Genomic DNA, 22,133 nt, shown 5'->3' on the forward strand with positions numbered 1-22,133 from the left:
TAGTGGTAGCACTTGGAGAATATGCTTTGTGATTTCACAGTAGTTAAGGAACATCCTCTGTATTATTTGTTGAGCTCAGGATATTGTCACTTTTGGTAAATAAAGGCTCCACGTGGACTTTGGAGAAATGTATTCTACCGTTGTTGGGTACCGTGTTTTAAATATACGTCTTTTTTGATTGTGTTCTCGACACGATCTGTGTCTTCATACCCTTTTTGTGTCCATTTTATCATCTACAGAGATGTGTTTAAAACTCTCCCATTGTTGTGAGGTATGGCACACACACACATATATGCGTGTATATAATTATGTATTCTCCTGTTGTTACCATTGGATTTACTTTATACGTTTTGAGACTGTGTTCTTCAGACCGTACAGATTTTAAATTATTACATCTTCTTTATTAGTGAAATGTTTCAATTGTGTCTATGCCTGTTAAAACCTAATTTGTCTTTTATTATTGCAGATATACTAGTTTTCTTTTGGTTAGCGTTTGCAGCATATATCTTTTTATATGCTTTTAGGTTCGCTTCTGAATACACGTACTGTATTTCTGTTTCTTGAAGGCATCTGAGCGGTGCCTGGGTTGCTCCGTCGGTTAAGTGTCCGACTTTGGCTCAGGTCATGATCTCATGGTTCAGGAGTTCAAGCCCTGCTTTGGGCTCTGTGCTGACAGGTCAGAGCCTAGAGCCTGCTTCGGTTTCTGTGTCTCCCTCTCTCTCTGCCCCTCCCCTGCTTGCACTCTGTCTCTCTCTCTCTGTCTTTCTCTCAAAAATAAACATTAAAACAATTTGTTTAAAAAAGCATCTGATATTTTTATTGAGATAATCAATTTTTTCCTTGTTTTGCGTATTTAGTACATTTACATTGATTGTAACTATTGATTTTTCTGTATGGCAATCTATAATATGTCTGTTTTCTTTTTTTCCCTTTTTGTCTTTGTTATTTTTTTCTCCTTTTCTTCCTTTTGGATTAATTACACTTTTAAAGTGACTCCCATGGGGCACTTGGGTGGCTCAGTTGGTTAAGTGTCAGACTCTTGCTTTCGGCTCACTGACAGTGTGGAACTTGCTTGGGATTCTCTGTCTTCCTCCCTCTCTGCCCCTCCCCTGCTCATGCTGTTTTTGTCTCGCTCAAACTTTAAAAAAATAATAAAATGATCCCCTTTTCCCTCTATCCCGGTTAACTTATAAGTGATACATTCTTTTACAAGAAAGTGTCAACTAAATAGCCTGCTCCCTCTTTGTAATTAACAATATGGGTTAGCATATTCAAATCTCTAAAAATATTCACATTAAAAAAAAAAGACCCGTTTGACATAATTTAATCCAGTGATTTTTTTTTTTAATTTTTTTTTTTAACGTTTATTTATTTTTGAGACAGAGAGAGACAGAGCATGAACGGAGGAGGGTCAGAGAGAGGGAGACACAGAATCTGAAACAGGCTCCAGGCTCTGAGCTGTCAGCACAGAGCCCGACGCGGGGCTTGAACTCACGGAGTGAGAGATCATGACCTGAGCCAAAGTCAGCCGCTTAACCGACTGAGCCACCCAGGCGCCCCAATCCAGTGATTTTCAAACTTATTTGGGAAATGCTATGGGGAGGTAAATACGGGCTCTCAGAACTCCCACCATCCTTGGCGAGACACCTGTCTAGACGCTTAGTCAAGCTGCATGACCTTTAGATTCTTTCTACAGTAGTTATTTCTTGATAAACTTTGATAAAATGTGTAGAGAATTTGGGGTTATATAATAGGGCAGCCACGAGCCTGGTATTCCTTATCAGCGCATGGAATTTGAGAATTAGTCTAGGAGACCATATGGCTAATATTGTTTCAGGAACCTTCCCAGGGACATGCCCCTGGGAAGGTGATAACTCACATGTAGCAGGAAGTTGGTTGAAAGACCTATAGGAAGGACATAGAGTCACGTATCACTTACTCCTCCCAGGGAAAGTCTGTCGTCATTGCAATCCTTGAATGGATGAACCAGTGTTCACCATTTCCCGGTCTGGTCTTTCAATTTAGAGGCTCTCTGGTTTTTAATACTGTGAATTTTCAAGTTACAAAGCCCACCTTTAAGAAGATAAACACACTCAGATGCTTTGTCTGCGGTTGTTAGCTAGAAGCTAATTAAGTATTGGAATCCGTGTGCTAAAAGTGAAGCTGTTATCTGAATAGTTAACATTATACCATTTTCTTGACAATAATTAAGTAGCACACATGTGCTCACGCAGTGGAGTGATCAACTCATTAAGACACAGGTTAAAAAGAAGCAATTATGTCACTCTTCCTGAGTATTTGCATTTGAAATAGGACTATAGAGAAGAGGGTAACACTTCAGTTCAAAGAAACACATCTCTAATGGTAAAGTTTTGATATTGTTATGCTTAATTAAACGGTCTTCCTTTTTTCCTATCCTTTCCGTAGGACGGAAAAAAAAAAGCATGTGTGATGGTAGATAATTAGAAAATAAAGTCTGATGTTAGAAAGAAAGAATGATTCCACTTAAATTGGAATCAAGTTTAGGTTAATTTTTAGTCCTTATAAAACGAGTGCAATGCTGAGAACTTGAAAATGTTAATAATCTTTTTGTTTTCCTTTCTCAGGTGTATCCTCTTTAAGTATTCAATTTGCCAAACTCCCAAAGGGATTGAAGCATTTAAATTTATCTAAAACCTCATTGTCACCTAAAGGTACAGTATATCTTACTTGTTTTATGTCTGTGATATTTCTGCTACACCATGCTACCTTTCAAAAGTTAGAATTATTACTCCGTTATGTACCTGCATACGTATCGCAGTTCTCTGACTGTTACAAGATAAAGAAATTCTGTAATTGGAGTGCTCATTGTCTAAGGCGAAATGCTTTCAGAGTAGAGAATCATTTCGAAATAAAAAGTCTTTATAACTTCTTCACTTTCAGCCAGGGAGTGCCGCTTCCTGGGCTGCCTCCGGCCTCACATTCCCAGAGGCAGCTGGTTGTGTTTTCTTGACTCATCCTTGGAAGAACTTCAGCCTTCCCCTCTGCTTCCCCTGCCCCCGCCCCCTTAAAAACCTGCTGTCAGATGGACGGTCTCTGCCCAGTCACACTGCAACTCTACCCTCTCTCTCCTGCTCTGGAAATTGCCTTTCCTTTGCCGGGTTCTCTTCTGACCCCACTTACCCTCCTCTCCGGGATCTAGGTTGCTCAGCAAATCCTGCCCGTTCTCTTAACGTTTCCACATTAGCACCCCTGTAATACTCGAAATACTGCTGCAGGCATTGTGCCTGTGTACCTGCTTTGTCTTCTGCTTGCAAAACCTCTCTCTCTTCCTATACAGGGAAACCTGCCTCTTCCCTCCTTCGTATCTCGTATCTCTCTTTCCCGTGTGCCTCCTTGACTACTCGCACCAAGCACTTCCCTTCTGATGCTTCTGGTCACCAGATGCGTGGAGGTTTTCAGTCACACCAAGCGATTCTCTGTGACGCCAGCTGGGTGACCCACAATTTAACTCGGTTCTGACACTATCTACCCAGAGGTTGCATCAGAGCCCGCACATTAAGGGCTCAGTCCCACAAGATTGCTCCCATTCCCCTCCGGACGCCGTTTGCAAGCCTAGGTTATTGGAAGTTCCAGAGACCTCACCTTGGGGTTGATTCATTGGCTAGAGCGGCTCACAGAACTCAGGGAAGCACTCGTGTTTACTCGTCTCTTAAAGGATATGATGAAGGACACAGAGGAGCAACCAGGTGAGGAGATACCCTGGGCGAGGTCTGATAGGGTCCTGAGCCAGGAGCGTCTGTGGAGCTGGGGTGCTCCCCCCTCCTGGTGTGGCTGTGTTCGCCAGCCTGGAAAGTCCCCAGAACCTGTGCTATTGACATTGTAGGGAGGCTCCCTCAAACTGACGTGGTCAATGACTAACTCTGTCTCCAGCGCTCTTCCTGGAGGTGGGAGGTAGAGGAACTTAAAAATTTCAAGCTTCTAATCATGGTTTGGTCACTGTGGGGACCAGCCCCATCCAGGATCCCACCCAGGGTCACCCCATTAGAACAAAAGATGTCCTCAGTGCTCTTATGACTTGGGAAATTCCAAGGGTTTAGGGAGCTCTGTGCCAGGAATGGGGCAGAGACCAATATATGTGTATATTCTGTTCTCTCACACATCACCTTAAATTCTTGGAGAGCTTCAGCTTTTTTTTTTTTTTTTTTAATAAAACACTCATATGTGATTGTCCCTTCTGAGACATATCCCTATTCCTGTGACCTCAATAGAAGTGCTCTTTCCTTTGTGTTACTTCTACAACACGTGATTGATCACATTATTACTTCTGCATCCGACATTACTATATAAATGCTGTGTTCCCCTCCTAGAAAGGGGCTACCCTGTTCCCTCTTATCTCCATGTCTCCGGCGCCTGGCACAGTGCCTGGGCCACGGTCGTGTTTAATGACAGTTTCTTGAATTGAACAATGTGCCATTTCTTTTTTTTAACATATATTTTTTTAATGTTTATTGTTGAGAGAGAGAGAGAGCACGAGCAGGGGAGGGGCAGAGAGAATGGGACAGAGGATCCGAAGTGGGTTCTACAGTGATAGGACAGAGCCCGACACGGGGGTTGAGCTCACGAACCGTGCGATCATGACCTGAGCCGAAGTTGGACGCTTAACCGACTGAGCCACCCAGGCGCCCCAAAAGACTTGGCATTTCTTAAACGTATCACTGTCTTTCGAGGGCTGTATGCGGAGGGCCTGAGTGTCAGTTCTCAAGCAGGGGGCCTGGGGGGCCTGATTTTCTCACTTAACACGAACATGTCTTCACAAGGGCCTGGTTCCTCGCTTACGTCATTTGTGAGATGGAATTAAGCGTAGCTACCTCATCAGAGGTGGGGACACCAAGTAAGCTAATATACATACAGAGGGCACAGGGGCCTGTACCACCATCATCGGTATCATCTGCAGCATCTTGCTGTGTCACATGTTGTCACATACTTTCAACCCCGGTGTCCGCACCCACAGATCTGGTGAATTCCTGCTCCCGCTCAAGATTGAGCTTGTGTCTCACTTTCTCCTTGAAGCCTTCTCTCAGTCACACCCCACGCAGTCAGATTCTCCTCCCTCTCTGTCCCATAGCCCTTGGCAAATTTCTGTTTTAGCATGTTTCCCATGGTGTGTTGATTGTGTCCTAGCCCGGAGCTTCCGGACGGTCAGGGCTTTGCCTCATGCGTTGCCGTGTCCCTGGCGCTGGGCCATTGCGGGTTCTTACCGAATATGTCACAGGTAGAGCACAGTGGTCCCTTGGTGATGTCCTACCCATGCCGACCACACAGTTACTCTAAGAGTGATTTCAAATTGGGCTGGTTTGTGCAAGCCCCATGATTTCACGTGCAGACATTTAGATTTAGGCGCCAAGGTGACTTTTCAAAGGGGAACATTTTTCCAGGAGTCCCTGTTTCCTGTGCCGATGCCTAAAGCTGTCCAGAGATCATCAAAGCTGAGTGCAGGCCCACGATGTTACCACTCTCTACTTCTAATCCGTTTCGTAGAAACCTTCTGATGATCGTCAACGCACTGTCAGTTTACGGCAGAGACTTAGAAGATCCTGCAAAGCGTGAATAAGAAGGCCACAATTCCTCGCAATGCCATCACCAAACCATGATGAGACTGTCACTGTTGACAGCTCGGCGCCCATGCTTCCATACTGTTCTGTCTGTACGTAGTTTATCTCTATGCCTACTTACAGACGCATGTGCGCATATGGTATTCCACTACACTTACCATTTCATAAACTTTTCTTCCCACCCAGGAGTGTATTGTGATCCGCTGTGACCGCAAACCCATGATTACTCTCAGGGGCTTCATGCCGTTCCAGTGCGTGGAAGACGTTCCCTACTTTACATAAATGATCTGTGACCATACGTTTACTTGGTTTCTAATTCTTCAGTAATGCACACAGTGCTCACGTGACTTCCCTGTGTTACTATCAATCATTTGTTACTTCCTTATTTAGGAGAAATTACATAGAACTGCTGGATCAAAAAGGGGGTGCATTTTTGTAAAGCTTTCTTTTGATGTTTATTGTCAAGCTGTCCTCTGAGTTACTTGTACCAATCTCCACGTTCCCACCGCCCCTCGATGCTGTTCTCCTTTGTTGTTTGTCAATCATATCAGCCAAAGTGTTCTGATACTTTAATTTTGCTTTCTTCTCTTAGTGCTTAGGTGTATTCTCTCCCCCCCCCCCCCGGCCCACCCCCATATCTTAGTCACGTGTCTTTCTTTTGAAGGAAGTTGCTAGTTTCCATCCATCGTTGCCTCTCTGTTTGCCATATTAACCTTTTTTCTTAATTTATGTGAATTCCCTACATGTTAAAAGTATTAATCATTCATCATGTGTCCATAGGTGTCACTTAAAATTTTTTTTTTAAGTTTATTTATTTATTTTGAGAGAGAGAGAGAGAGCAGGCGAGGGGCAGAGAGAGAGGGAGGATCCCAAGCAGCCTCCGTGAGGTCAGTGTGCAAAGCCCGACGCAGGGCTCAAACCCAATAAACTGTGAGATCATGACCTGAGCCAAAATCCAGAGTTGGACATTTACATGACTAAGCCACCCAGATGCCCCATAACTTTTTAAAATTTATTTATTTTTTGTTGAGGTATAATTGACATATAACATGATACTAGTTTCTGGTGTCCAACGTAATGATTTGATATCTGTATATATTGTGAAGAAACAATCACCGTAGTAAGTCGAGCTAACGTCTGTCAACACACATAGTTGTATTTTTTTTTTTCCCTAGGTGATGGGAACTTTTAAGATTCTACTCTTAGCAGCTTTCAAGTACATAGTACAGTATTAACTATAATCACCATGCTGTGTTCTCTTTTTTTAGAATAGAGGTACTTTTAAAAAACAACTTGAATTTATTTATTTTAACGTATGTGTTCATTACTGTGAAACAGATAGGGGGATGTGGAGATCATTTATCGTCCCAAGGACAAGTGTGGGGTCTGGGGTGCCTCCATGCCACCACTCACTGTATTCCTGTGTCTCAGGCGTCGTGAGAGTGGGTGGGGCCCCGTCCTCTTCCTTGGGGGTGACCTTCCTTCACAAGTAAAGGTCACCACACCATGTTTCTCTCTTCTCTGCAATAAAATGCGTGTTTTGAGAATTAATATTGTTTAATGATATTGTGGCCCAGATGATTTTACGCTGCCCTTCCTAAGATGGATATCTTGAAATGCTGGGGATTTTGTTTTTAATGGATTTCTTTTTTCAATGTTTTTTTTTTTAATTTATTTTTGGGACAGAGAGAGACAGAGCATGAACGGGGGAGGGACAGAGAGAGAGGGAGACACAGAATCGGAAACAGGCTCCAGGCTCTGAGCCATCAGCCCAGAGCCTGACGCGGGCTCGAACTCACGGACCGCGAGATCATGACCTGGCTGAAGTCAGACGCTTAACCGACTGTGCCACCCAGGCACCCCTTTAATGGATTTCTTAAAACGATTTCATTATTCTTGCAGACTTTTCCCATTGTATCTGAAAGGTTTGCAGATTCACAATAACTCAGATTCCTTTGCAGTTTTAATCTTTTGCTGAATTTGACTAACGTTTGTATTTTAATTCTATGAAAACATTTACGTTCATGGCTCCGTAATTCAAGACAGATTTTTTTTTTAAAGCTCCCCATGACATCCCCACTGTCTCCAAATACCCTTTCTCTTCCTCAGATGTTAGCTCAATGAGAGTTTTCTGGATTTCTAGTAAATGTCCTGCTGGTTGCCAGATTATGTCAAGGCAGGGCTATCTGGTACCACCTTTTTTCCAGCTGTAAACACTCCAATAATAAATACAAAGAACGGTCACAATCACTAGACGGCCAGAATCGAGAACGGCATGTAAATCTGTGTTTAGTTTGGGCTGTAAGAGCCCTGATTGTTTCCATCCTATATTTTTGTAATTTCCTGCTCTTAGTGTGCTTGTTAACACGGGCCTCACGTGGATGTGGCCTCAAGAGGTGGGAGAGGAAGTCCTTCGTTCTGTTTCGGGAGCACGAAGCCAAGCGGAGGACGTAATTCTCTCCTGATTCCGTTCAGATGTTGGCCTGCTGCCAAGCACCCGCGCTCATCAAGGAGCGTTTTGCTGTCGAGACTAATTTGACCTTCTGATTTCGGAATTTATTTCTCAAGTTTTGGTATAACCTCCCTCAGGAAGTGGTTTCACAAATGGTTTTGTTGACGAGAGAGAGTCTGGTATTCTCCAGGTTACGCCGTTGCGAGGCACGCTAACGCTGCGGAATAGTGCAGACTGAAGGAAGTTGGTCATTTAAAGAATCGTAGGCGTTACCTTCAGAAATTCACCTTCTAGAGTCCATTACAAGTTCCTTTTATCTCGCGTAATTCATCAAATCTCCAGCTTCTTCATTGCCCTGCACCTGTTTCTTAACCTCTTTGATGGTACTGACCTCACCGGATTGTGATTACTTGACTGTGTCTCCCACCGCACTGGCTTCTAGAGGGTAAGATAGGACCCCCTGGGCCTCCGGAGCCCATGCCTGGTCGGCAGTAGGCTTTCGATAAAGTTCTGTGGCAGTGAATAGGTATTTCTTGTGTAGTCTGATGTTTCATGCTGGAATTTATTCCTTTTCCTTCTTGATGGTCTTTGGAAGTTTTTGAGGGTAACGAATGGATCTTATTTATGTTTATTTCCCAATCCCCAGCAGTTATAAACATTTTGTGAGTGCTAAATGTTGAATTGACCGCCAAGAATTTCTCCCCCGCCCCCAGGACTTAACTAGGATGTTTTCCCTCCACACCTCTGCGTCTTCTCCGTCTGCGTACCCAAGTGCACCCTCACCCTTGAGAAGTGGCTCACTCGCCTTTATCAGGCACGTCCTGCAGTGGGTTCTTGTAACTACCTGGTCTTACCCAAAAGAGAAGATAATAACCCCTTCATCAGTACGATACACCAGGCATTCTAAAGTTAGAGCAGAGGACTGCTCCGGGGGTGGGGGGGCTGTATTTGGAACCCTCTGTTTCTTTCTTGGAGCGCCTGGCTGCAGCCTGCCGCTGTGACCAGTTCTGGCTGTCGTTGGAAGACCCCACCCTCGTCCTTTCTCCTGAGGAAGACTCTGTGCGAGGTGGACGAACACCCCCTTCCCTGTCTCCCTGTAGGGTGGTTAAGACAGGCTGGGGTTTTCAAGGAGAATGTTACTGGAAAAAGAATTACAAATGTGCATCCAATTTAGAAATAGCCATATTTCCGAAATACATAGATTGGAACCGTGAACTGTAGAAACACGAGGAGCTTTGCCGTATCCCGTGTCCCCGTTACCTTGAGAATGAGCATCAGTGCTGATGTGTGTGTTGACCTCTTTGAAGCCCAGTGAGCCACCAGACTGTCTGGGCCCCCATTTTGTATGCAGTGGGAACCTCCTAGAGCCTCTCTTCCCTCTTGGAGAGAAGCGGCCTGATGAAGAGCTGCCTACTGCAAGGCCAACAGGCCATGACTGTTACCCACACAGAAAAGAACGTGGCTGTGTCCTCACGGAACATTCTTGCCCTCCTTGTGTATTTATTCTTTGTTTTTGGAGGTTGGTAATACCCGTCCGGTTCAGCTCAGTTGACTTTGACTTGAGCCATTTACGTTTCATGTGTAAACAGTGTATGGAGTGTTAATTATCCATTTTTCTTTCCGCTTCTTTCCTACATTGTATACAGATCATTTTTTTTCGCTCTTTGTAAAAATTCATTTCCCTCTGAATTTTGCGCTGAGTACGTATACGATATATTAGGTAGACCAGTGATCTACATCCAGTGTTAGCTTCTGAGTACTTTAGTTTAGTCGCTGCAGCTGTTTCCAATTTTCCACTTTCTCTCCAGCGGCTTTTGGGGAGGGGGGCTTTTCCCGTATTCTCCCTCTCCCAGTCTCCATCCTCTCTCCACTCACAAAAGCACCTCCCTTCCTGCGCCTTCTCTCTCCCCAAGGTCACTTCTCCGTGCCGCGTACCTGCTGAATTCTGTGGTTCAGGTTGTGCCGATTGTTGTGTTGATCCTCCAGTCAGTTTTCTAGGAGTGTAGGATGGTTTAGTGTTGGTCTGGCTGTATTTCATGGACTCGAGACACACAAAAAGCTTCCATGCTGTTCCGCCATCTTGGCTCCTCCCTCCCAGCTTCTAAGTACTTTAAATAGGCTGAAGTGCCGAAATATGTACCCACCTCGCTTAAATCCCGTGCGCTAAGTCAGGAACACCTAGCAGAATTAAGAGAAAGATAGAAATGACCAGTCAGACTTGTGTGCATCATATTAAGACTTCGAAGTCAAATCCTTCCCGTCCACATCAGAAGAAGAGCTGAACGAAGCCAATTCTGTCTCTTTCCCCTACTCGGTGAGAGGGCTGTGTCTGTGAATAACCTGTTCTTTCTGAGGGGACGTCAAAAGAAGATACTCCTACCTTCTGGGGACGGTACCTGTGGGTAACCTCAGTCCTGCCATTTCATGTGGCTGCTGGGTCATGTATAGAAACTCCCAAACCTCATTGTGTTCCCTGGAATGGATATTGAGCCTGGATCTTCTCCATGTTGCAGGGGTGAATAGCCTTTCTCAGTTCCTCAGTGCCAACCCGTTGACCGCCACCACCCTTACCCATCTTGACCTCTCAGGGAACGTCCTCCGCGGAGATGACCTCTCGGTAGGTTTTCCTTCCCCACGGGCAGGTTCAAAGACGCTGTATTCCATAAGCCTGGAATAATTTCCAAACATGGCTTTCCTCATCTCCCCTTATAACACTTTCACATCATTTAGTTATGAGCTTACGAGCTGTTTTAGAGAAAAATTCCAGAGCCTTCCTTAATTAAATGTAGTCTAACACATAGGTATTTTTACCCCCTTCACTTAATGTTGCTGAACTACGAATTCTTTTTGGATATACTTTTTCTGACAGACCTTTTTTCTCTTCATTTGAACCATTATTGCGCCTGTGAAAGTTGATAAGAGAGATTGGAAATGTAAACTGAATGATTTTGTCATTAGATAATACTGTTGAGACTGGTGAATTTTTTAATAGTTAGTTGGAGGAGGATATGGGCATAAAGTCCTCTCCTATATTCCACAAACATAGTAGGGTGAGTGGATAGTCGACAATAAATTGGGGCCACTCTTTAAGGAAGTTGGAGCGTGCCTTCTTACGTCTCTCATGTGTGGCTTTCCCTGTAAGGCAAGGAAGATTGCCACTGTCCTTTTTGTAGGACTTTTTTCCCCTCTGCCTGATACTCGAAATCATTTTAAGTGATTCTGTTTCCTGGGATGCCGTGACTTTTTTTTTTTTTAATGTTTGTTTATTTTTGAGAGTGTGAGCCGGGGAGGGACAGAGAGAGACGGGGACAGAGGGTCCGAGGCAGGCTCTGGGCTGACAGCAGCGAGCCCAGCGCGGGGGCTTGAACTCATGAACCGTGAGATCACGACCAGAGCTGAAGCCAGACGCTTAACCAGCTGAGCCACCCAGCCGCCTCCCCTGAGGGGCCACGGCTTTTTCCATGCGTTGCCCCATTTTAGTTGTCACCTTCAGTGATGATTCGTAAATGTGCTCCTTCCCAAGATGAAACAAGGAGTCCAGTGTGAAACCACTAACACATTACAGTGACAAAGTAGGGGACTAGAGAGAGTAATAAAAGAGAGTCTGAAGATGAAATAATAAGACTCTGCTAACATAGGGGCATTAGTAGTCACTCAAGAGAGCAAAGTAGCTCAGGACTTTTTCTCTGGCCAGAAGTGGGTCTTGTCCCCCAGCTTGCCTCTGGGGAAGAAGTAGAATGATGAGGCCTGGGTGAGTGGGCCTCAGCCCTAGACAGGCTGATGTTCTGGGATCCCTGCAGCAGGTGCAGGGAGGGGCTTACCCAGCCCCGTGCCTTCAGGGCCAGCAGCCTAGCAGGACCTGCCTCTTTGGACGAGTGTTGGCCAAGTAGGGTCTTGTCACCAATGGAGGGTGATTAGAGCTCCCCCAGCTGGTGGCCGGGAGTAAAACCACAGGCAGAGCCTGAGAGAAGCAGAGATCTTTAGGGAAGCGAGAGCAAATTATTTTTCTGAATCAGAACTTCTCATAATACAGTCTGCTGTGTGTGTGTGTGTGTGTGTGTCTAGTGAAAGTACTTACAGGCTAATCATTTGCTTTTCTGAGTTCCTTGGTAGAGAGGAGTTTTCTCAGGCATCATAGGGCCAAGCTGCTGCACTGTGAGTCTTTGCTAAGGACGAGGGCATCTCAGCGTAAGCTTGTTTGTTTTTGCAAGGACCTGGTGACATCCAGTGAGGCACAGGACCGTTAGCTATTTGCCTGGTGTTGGGAGCTTGGACTCGGTTGGTTATCGTGGACTCTGGAAGTTTCTACTCAACACGGGGCGATTAGAGAAGAACAGGGCTCTTAAACTTGTTTGATGGTCTTGCACAGGAATAAGGAGAGACTTTAGGCACCGTGACCCCTTGAATGGTGACGTGTCTTAGCTCTATGTGAGATTAAACCTAAGCGAATAGTGCCGTCAGACCCTTTCTTGTTAGATTTTGGAAGTAACTAAGGATAGAAAAATCACGGTGTTGGACAGAAGAGAGTACAGCCTGAGACCATCTTAGCGTGCAAACTGAAGTTGGTGGATCTTTGAACACTTTCAAAAGTGATTAGCATTTTGATAGGGCGAGTGCTATGCAGGTGATGTTTTAATCTCAGCAGTTAAAATTAATTAGCATCGCTCCAAAATGATGAAAATGGAGCTAATCAGGAAAACTAAGTCATGTGTAACAAAAAGGGGGTTGGTGGCCAAGAGTTCCTTTGGCCTTTTTTTTTTTAAACTCAAACGTAATTTTATTTAAAAAAAGTGGGTTTTTTTTTTGTGTTTATTTACTTTTGAGAGAGAGACAGACACAGAGCGTGAGCAGGGGAGGGGCAGAGAGAGAGGGAGACACAGAATGGGAAGCAGGCCCCAGACTCCGAGCTGTCAGCACAGAGCCCGACACAGGGCTCGAACTCACGAGCTGTGAGATCAGGACCAGAGCTGAAGTCGGCCGCCCAACCGACTGAGCCACCCAGGCTCCCCAAACATAATTTTATTTTAAATATTCTTGGCAATACTGCTCTCAGGGAAGGCAATGGAATGACATTAAATTCTGCTAATCCTCTTGGGAAGAGTAGAGAATGAATACGGGAGGATTTGGGCAACTTCATTTTAAAATATTGACTGTGTGTGTGTGTTTCCAGATCCTAATGTGGTTTTTTTTTTGTTTTGTTTTGTTTTTATTTCAAGTCCATGTACAATTTTTTGGCCCAGCCAAATGCCATTGCTCACCTGGATTTATCCAATACCGAATGTTCCCTGGACATGGTAATATTTTTTGATATTGCTCTGGCGGTCTCAGAACAGCCATTTGGGCGGGATATGGAGGGCTTTCTCTCTAACAAAATATTCCCCTAGATCTAGGAATACTTGGAACTAAGAGTGCCTTCTTTCTTTTTCAGGTCTGTACAGCTCTTCTCCGAGGCTGCCTTCAATATTTAGCTGTGCTCAACCTCTCCAGAGCTGTCTTTTCTCACCGGTATGGGTTTGTACCTCCATCTCTGTTACCTAGGACTGCCTTCCTCTCAGAGAAGGTTGTAGCGAGGTGGAAATGGAGGGATGAGGGATGCGTGTTGTGCGTGAAGGAAGGTGACCTTAAACCATCATCTACGAATATGAGCCTTAAAAGTGCAAGTTTTTGTGTCTTTTCTCATGGTAGTCTGATGTTCTCGGTGACCCCAGTCTGCCTGTGAGAACTGTCTGATAACTGCTGCTCTTATGTGGACGGGCACTGTCCCTTAATAGAGTACAAACTCTTTAAAAATTTTTTTTAATATTTATTTTTGAGAGAGAGAGAAAGAGAAGAGTGTGAGCCGGGGAGGGGCAGAGAGCGACAGAGGCACAGAATCCGAAGCAGGCTCCAGGCTCTGAGTGGTCAGCACAGAGCCCGATGCGGGGCTCGAACTCACAAACTGTGAGGTCATGACCTGAGCCGAAGTCAAACGCTTAACCGACTGAGCCACTCAGGCGTCCACAGTATAAACTCTTTTAGAAGGTACTTCTCAACAATGAACTTGGAAGCAAGTATGAACAACGAGTATGGCCATCCCCAGATGAATGTGTTGGAATTTGTACAAGTGGAGATCTGTGGGTAAAACACAATGAGCCCATTGGCTACAAAGAATATAGCGGTAGCTTTAAGGGCTTTCTGAAATGTCTTAGCTTCTCTGACATCACTCCTTTGATGGTGTTGGCTTTGTTTGGCTTTGAGACATTTTGTTTCTTCTTACCTTTGATTTTCTCCCGAAAATATAATGGATTCCCAGGTTATTTCACAGAGTCCGAATAACCAACGGGGAATTTCGCCAAGCCGGAAGCGGGGTACCGGGCCGGAAGCATCCCTGCTCCTGTGACCCTCCCGTTTTGTTTTTCAGGAAAGGAAAAGAAGTGCCCCCCTCCTTCAAGCAGTTTTTTAGTAGCTCCTTGTCTCTGATGCAGCTGAACCTTTCTGGCACCAAACTGTCTCCTGAGCCCTTAAAGTGAGTGCTTAGTTCATGTTCTCCACACCTCTTGCTTTTTGGCTTTTGGGTTTTTTTTTTTTTTCCTTTTCAGGTTTTTATTTAAATCCTAGTCAGTGGGCATACCATGCAGTATTGGGTTCAGGAGTAGAATTCAGTGAGTCATCCTTACGTACAACACCCAGTGCTCATCACAGGTGCCCATCCAGCCCATCCCCACCCGCCTCCCTCCACCAACCCTCACTTTGTTCCCTATAGTTAAGCATCTCTCGTGGTTTGTTTTCCTCTCTCTCTCTCTCTCTCTCTCTTTTTTCCCCCATCCCATAGCGTTTCAAGTTGTTTGTTATTATGAATGTGCTTGAGGGAAGGGAAGAAGACACAAAATCCTAAGACAGACAAGGCAGATGAAAATCCCTTTTTCACTTCGGGGCACAAAAAGAAATTACATTCTTTTTGCCTACCTCGTGCACTGTTGATATTATTTGCATCTTCTATGAAAAAAAAAATCTTCCTTTGGTTTGTGACCTTGGCAGTTGTCAGTGACTTTCTTACAAGTTGTGTTCCCAGGTACCACTGCCTTTATATTAACCTCTGTTGGGCCCGTTTGATGTATATTCATGTGTGTATATATGTGTTTCAGTTAATATTTATTCTACATATCTCTACTAACCATAGTAACCTCTATACACAGTGTGTATGCAACAGAGTCAGGTTTTAGGTGCTGTGGTTCCTGAATTACCCAGGTCGGTATAGGCTGTCTGTTTCATGTTTTTACTTAGTGGCCATCTTAGGTTATGGGTAATACCCTCGGGGGGGGCCTGGTGGTGAAGTTAAACTCTTGAGGTAAAATAGGGTTCGAGGCTAATTTGACATCCTTGAAATCTCTGTTCTGCATTGCCAGCAATTAAGGAAAAGGGCTATGAAATCAAATTCTCTTTGAGCCTAAAGAACATATTTTCAAGTAGTTACGAGTACCTCCATTGTCACATATGCTCTAGTGCACGCACAGATTTCTCCTTTCCCCAGCCGGCGTGTCAATGAGCATTTAATTCTTCCCTTGTCATTTGTATGAGATGTTACGATTGATGTCTGCTATTCATCTTACTAGAAAATTAATCTTTATCTAAGTCGTAAGGTGCCCTTTTTCTTTTTCTTTTTGAGAGGTATGAGAGTCCTGGTTGTGGGATCTTACATGGCACCTTAAGACTCAAACAAGGGATGCCCCTAAGAACAGTAGATCTAGGCAAGTGCAAAGACAAAAAACCGACAGCATGGCAGGCCTTTTTTTTTCCACATTGAATTAATATATTAGAGGTCCATAAATGTAAGCCAAAAAAGTCTCACGATGAGGCTCTTTGTGTGGATATTAACAAAACTAGCACGATCAATATTCTAAAGGGGGAACCATTATACTTTACTCACACTCATTTACATATTCATTCCACTGCTATTTATGGAGCATTCACAGTGTCCCAGATGCAAGGAGGGCACTGGATAGAAAGTGAATCCGGTCGTGATCCTTGCCCGCAGTGTACCAACTGGAGAACCGCTTATTCAAAACCGTTTTGGTGACAGGTGCACAGTATTCTCGTTCTTTCCGTGTTCTTGATCCCTGTGAAATACAGAGTAGCTCTTTGTTGATTAGTGTAATTGATTTTATAGAATATTCCACACCACAGCCACGGATTTCCTATACCGTTTGTTGTAGAGACTTCTAAATATTATACTTCAACGCTAATTTGTAATTGTTAAATCTTGTGACCTGTTGTTATTTATGTGAGCATTTAATCGTGTTCTGTCGGTAGCCTCGTCCACTCTGTGTTTTACTGCTGAAAATTTCCGTGTGAGGGAAAAGGCTTCGTGGCTGAAGATACTGTAGGCAAAATTCTGTACATACATTTAATGTGATGCTGACACTGGGAAAGATAGAACCAAGGTGTTCGGGGTTCCCTGTGAGGGGGCGGGATGGCAGAGAGCTTGCAGAGCGTGACCCTGAACTAGACCCTGAACCGGCTGCTTGAATGTGGGCCGGCACCTGCAGTGTCGATGGCACTAGGGAGACGGTGTTCCGATTCCTGGTTTGCTGCCGAGGAAGCAGAGGCCCAGGAAGCCCAGTAATTTGCCCGGTAATTTGCCCCGACCTGTCACGGTCGCAGGTCGGGTTTCCAGAGGAGCCGACTTCGGGATGGAACATAGCACGTAGGAGACACAGGCCGGGCCTTTCTGTTCCCGTGCTGACCAGCCTTGGGGTAGTCTACGTCTGGAAGGAGACGTGGCCCCGGGGGAGGCACTTGTCTTCAGTCAAGGCCACCCCTGAGAAGTGACCGCAGAGGGGGTTCTGGGAGGCGCATCGCAGAGCCCCCTGTTGCCACCGGCTCTGTACGTTCCTGTCCCCGCCTCGGTCCACTGTGCCAGGAGCGGGGGACGGAGACCCTGGTGTGTTGAAGGACCGGGGGTCAGCAGCCCTAAGAGGCTATGCTACAGGGACGCACCGTTTTCTGAGAGAAGCCCTCCCAGTTGGGACAGAACAGTATTCTGCAGGCGGGTCCCACCATTTGGGGGTTCTTCAGAAGCGACACCCAGAATAGGACTGCTTATGTCCTAGTTGCGCCCTCGCTTGCGGACTGGTCAGCCACGGTGAAGCACTTGGGGCCTTCGATAAGGAACGTGGGGGCGCCCTTCCTCGCGTTTGCTAAAATCTTCAGAATAGCGAGGTTCACGTGCGCCCCAAGCACGCTCCTCGCTCAGAGCGAGGCCCGAGTTCCTATTTACCGCTCGCGCTTGCGCTTTCCTCCCCCTGGTCCCCGTGTGTCTGTGCCCTTCTTCACCCCGCACCACATCGTGCCCTTCTCCCATCTCCCTGACTGTGGACTTCTAATAAACCCATTATGTGTGCCCCTGAGAACTCATAACTAGCACCTCATCTCCAGGGCGGGTGAGGTTAAATACAGATTCCTGTCTTAGCCAGTGTTGCACTAACGATGGAGGATTGAAGACGATAACAGTTAAGGCGGTTTTTCCATCCCTGGGTTAAAAGTAATCACACTTCCCACTGTAAGGTTTTCCCCAGTGCGTGCTGGGCTTTGCCGTTCATTGTTGAGTTTGGTTTTGTTCAACTGAGGGCAGTTGCTGTTGCTGGTTTATATTTACCAGTCTCGGGAGCCGTTACGTCCTCATCACGGGCCTTCTGTACTGTAGTTAAGTATCTTAAAGCGTATCATTGGTTCCTTGGCCTTAATCTACATATAGGAAAAGTAGGAAGAATCTCCCTTCCATCTAAGCATTGTAAAACCATAGTGTTCAAATACGTGGCTAGGTTCTAGAAACTTCTCAAACGGTAGAACTCAAAGGGACCTCTTTGGTAATAGGCTGACGCTCCCATTTTGCTGATGCACACCTGAGACAGGAGAGGACAGGGAGGGACCTGTGATGTCCTAAAGCCACCCCACTGTCAGTACAGAGGCAGGACCTCTGGACGGGCCATGTGGTTCTAGGTCCCAAGTGCCTTCAGCTGCTCAATACCACCCCCAAGAAGAAAAGAGGGGAAGGCACTTTTTAGGGAAAGAGAGGCTATTTAATAATCGACCAGGAACATGCGTGCAGATATCTGCCCAGCCCCTCTCGTCGGCCCATGTTTAGAACAAGGGGTTGGTCAACTGGCATCAGGAGAGGAGAAGAAAGGTGCTCCCCTCCAGCCTCCTTCCTGATGGGCTGTTTTCACCGGAAGCTGCTGAACCGGTGGGTTCCAGGCACTGCGATAGCATTCCTCGGTGGATGAGGCCAGAGGGTCACCAGAGAGGGGATCGCAGAGGCTGGGGTGAAAGAGGTGCCTTCCCACCTGGCTCGTGCCCTGGGGTATTTTTGGAGCATACCGGGTGGAGGTCCTTTTCCTGGGAACATTGAGAACAGGTGGATATGCCTGCCGAGCAAATGTCTTGGTCCCACCCACTGTCGCTTTCTCCTGTCTGCCTCTTACAATGATGTGCACACCTGCCCGTTTCCCTTGCTGGAGAGCAAGAGGCCTCTGGGGCTCAGCTGTGTGTCCCCCAGGGCCAGGTTGAGGCCTTGTGTCCCTTCAGGGCGACTTATGGATGTGTGTGCACGTGGGAAGTTTTTGCATCAGGCCTGTTCGATGTTGTAGGACTGACTTGTGAGAGTAGGGCCGGTGCATTCTCTTAGAGACGAGATCTGCGTGATTCGTCCGGCCTCCTGAGCGTGCGGACGGATAAATCCCTTTTCACAGCGCCCCTGTGGTTTGCCCCGAGACCAGCTAGTCGTAGCCAGCCAGACATGCAGGATCCTGGGCCCTCCCCAGACCTGTGCCTCATGTCCAGTGCTCTTCTCACCTCCTGCTGTAGGTGCTTAGAATAAAACCCCTCTCTACAGACGGTAATTTCCCACCCTGGATACCGTGGAGCTTAACTCCCTCATAACCTCTCCCTTAGGGACAAATCAGCAGATGCTTTCCTACTCTACTAACAATTGCCTAATAATTTTCTAAACAATATTAAAGGTGTTCTCAAGCAGGTGCAGGTGGGAATTGATCTGTGATGAACACAGTTTAACTTCAGTGTGCAATTAGGTGTACCGTGGGTGTACGTGCATAGGGATGGTGGGCCTGCTGGACTCGTATTCGTAACGGGCCCGCACCGCGTCCCAAGGAAGAACGTTACAGCACCGTTTCCTCCCTGGGCTTGGGAGGCAGATGTGCAGTCGGCCTTTTTTTTTTTTTTTTTTTTTTTTAATTTTTTTAATGTTTATTTCTGAGACAGAGAGAGACAGAGCATGAGTGGGGGAGGGTCAGAGAGAGGGAGACACAGAGTCCGAAACAGGCTCCAGGCTCTGAGCTGTCAGCACAGAGCCCGACGCGGGGCTCGAACTCACAGACTGCGAGATCATGACCTGAGCCGAAGCCGGACGCTCAACCGACTGAGCCACCCGGGCGCCCCAACAGTCGGCCTTTTCAAAACTGAGATGGTGCTCAGTGCTTGGCGTTTCGCCTGTGACTCAGAAATGTGTCCCCCCTTCTCTGGGCCTTATTCGGCACGTGTACATATTTTGGTGCAAACCGTGTCTAACTTGCGTCTAACGTGTGTTTTCGTGTTTTCTCCCCTCAGAGCACTGTTGTTGGGCCTGGCTTCCAATCATAACTTGAAGGGGGTCTCCCTTGATCTCAGCAACTGTGAGGTAAGAGCCCGTTTAGACTGTGCACTGGAAGAGATTATAATGGCCTCAAAATTGGCTTTGTCTTTTTCCTGGAGAAAGTGTGATACTGTGATTCCTGAAGGTGTAAGTGAAGCAGAGGAACACACGTTATAGATGTTTCCGATGTTTTGTATTTTGCAAGTTTTATTTACAAACAGCCGCGGAACACCATTCAGAAAGCGTTCAAGTGTGTTTTTAACGACTCGGTTGCCTTTTGTTTGTTTTTTATGTATTATTAGGGCCAGTTGCTTAAGTATTTTATGACGAAGCCTTGAGATACAAAAGCCATAAACTAGCTTTACCGTTATGAAAAATGTAACATACGACATCCCTTGCAAGGGACAGACGCGTGTAATGTAACTTGGACTCAGAGATTGTCCAAGAGAACGGCTGTCGTGTTATTCTTATTTCTTAATATCTTGACTTAAAACAGGACAGTTATTACAGGAGTTCCAAACACTTCCTATCAAAGAACACAAAGACGAATTGCGACTAAAAGCCTCTGCATTTTAGAGAGTGCCTGAGCGTTTTCAGTCTTGAGACTCTTAGTTTGTGCGGAGATCAGTAAGAAAATGCCCAGGTACAAACTGTGGTCCCTTTGGGGCCCAACTTGACCCAGCACATCAGACTTGGTTTCTTCTTGTCTGGGCTGGAGGTGAGGTCCCTTCGTTCCTGTTCTGGGCCCACTGTTCTCTCCTTCTGGCGTGCCGTGTGCCTCTTCTTCCCCGAGGCCTCCCTCTCTGAGGATCTAGCTCAAATCCAGTCTCCTTTATGCCTGCATCAGGCTCCTAGGGTTCGATCGGAGTTTGGCCTTTACTAGCTCTGCGGTCCCGGATGAGTTAGATGATGGCGTGAAACCTCAGTGTCTGCGTCCGCAAAATGGAGACAAACATCAGTGCCTCTTCCGGTGGCTTGTCATGGGGTTCAAAGGAGCCCTTCTTTGCAAAGTGCTTCCTGGGGCATCTGGGACATACGTGGTTTGTTTGCGCTTGTCGTTTATCTGTCTGTCGAATTTCTCCCCTGAATGCTTCAGCCCTTCGTGATCTTGTTCTCTTCTGATCGTCTGCTGTTTAGTGATGGTGACGTGCCTTTGGACGCTGACCCATATGGCGTCCTGCATAACTGTTCAGTTAGCGCGTGCGTGCTCTCCCAGCGAGGCTATCGCTTCCCGAGGATACTCCTGCGTCCTGTCCATTTTGTGTTTCCCTCAGCTCCTAACAAAATGCCAGGTGCCAAGCCAACGCTGAATGTTGCAGAGCATGCTGTACCTCTCTGAAAAGTCTAGAAACTGGCAAGGATGAAATGATACCAGGAAAATTGTTAGTGCAGGATTTTTTTTTTTCCTAATTCTGAGCTGGTGTGGACACCAACTGTGTGCAATTTACTAGTCATTTTGTTTGGGAAAAAAGAAAAGCCAGAAAAAACAAAAAAATCCCACAAAACCCCTAAAAACCTGTATCGTCAAATTTTAATGTGTAAATCGGTGTTCTTATATTTATAAAGACAGACTATATAATAGAAACCAAGTCTGGTGGTATGAATTCATTGTTCACCAGTACTTTCTTAAGGGACGTGGCAGTAATAAAAAATTTTTGTATGGGGGAGGGGGGTGGAGAAGAACAGAGATAGGTAGGGCTACGCTATCAAAAGACAAAGCCAGTGGGTGTCACCTTAATTGCTCTGTTAGCTCACACTACTAAATTAGCAATGACCCAAACGTTTTACTATCCTGATTAAATACAGTGATTGCTATCAATATGCCATCTTCCATTTAATCATCTGATCAAAACTGGAATGGACGTAAATGATCATCTGGTTCCCATACTTCAAGATGAAGAAACTGAGGTCTAAAGAAGCCGAAATAATCCAGTTTACTAATGGCAGAATCATAATGAAAGTATGCCTGCCCGATTCTTGTTAATTACGTAGGTAATTATTAGAACATTATGTATGATTAGACATCTTCTTCTCAAATAAGTTGTTCGGTACCATATACCCAAAGAACACACCTTGCTCTGTGGCTTGTTCTGTAAACTCCATCATAATCCCACTGGGAATAACTTTCAAAGACGGTTGTATTTGGTGAACCACGTAAAATCAACATTTTTGTAGGTCAAAAATGGCAGACTCTTGGCGATTTTAAATGGTTCTACCAAATGGCTAGTAGACTTTTCCCTTTATAAGTTTCCTCTTATTAAGCCAGGAATCCAGATCAAGTGATTGCTCTCTGATGGTAGGGCTGGCCATTATGGTGATGACAATTACAACTTCATTTTGCCCACTCGTTTACGGATTATATGATAACAGCAGCAGTGCTGAGATGGGAGCCCTTAAAACTACCCTGGTACCACGATCTCCCACTGTCTTAATCCTTGAATCACAGTCCTGGTGGCCATTT

General features: G+C 45.7%; 1 protein-coding gene across 2 annotated transcripts in view; it reads left to right on the forward strand.

The window, feature by feature from the left end:
- CARMIL1 (capping protein regulator and myosin 1 linker 1) overlaps positions 1-22,133 on the forward strand; it is a 311,314-nt gene that overhangs the window by 172,306 nt on the left and 116,875 nt on the right. For both annotated transcript variants that reach the window (XM_047103122.1, XM_047103121.1), the window contains exons 12-17: positions 2,607-2,693; positions 10,560-10,663; positions 13,263-13,340; positions 13,475-13,551; positions 14,447-14,551; positions 19,648-19,717. In XM_047103122.1, coding sequence (XP_046959078.1) covers positions 2,607-2,693; positions 10,560-10,663; positions 13,263-13,340; positions 13,475-13,551; positions 14,447-14,551; positions 19,648-19,717 — 521 coding nt within the window. The remainder of the gene's footprint in view (positions 1-2,606; positions 2,694-10,559; positions 10,664-13,262; positions 13,341-13,474; positions 13,552-14,446; positions 14,552-19,647; positions 19,718-22,133) is intronic.

Source organism: Lynx rufus, unplaced genomic scaffold, assembly GCF_022079265.1.
Source record: "Lynx rufus isolate CCGP_SWC_20201006 ecotype Redwood Valley unplaced genomic scaffold, mLynRuf1.p SCAF_6, whole genome shotgun sequence".
Taxonomy (NCBI): domain Eukaryota; kingdom Metazoa; phylum Chordata; class Mammalia; order Carnivora; family Felidae; genus Lynx; species Lynx rufus.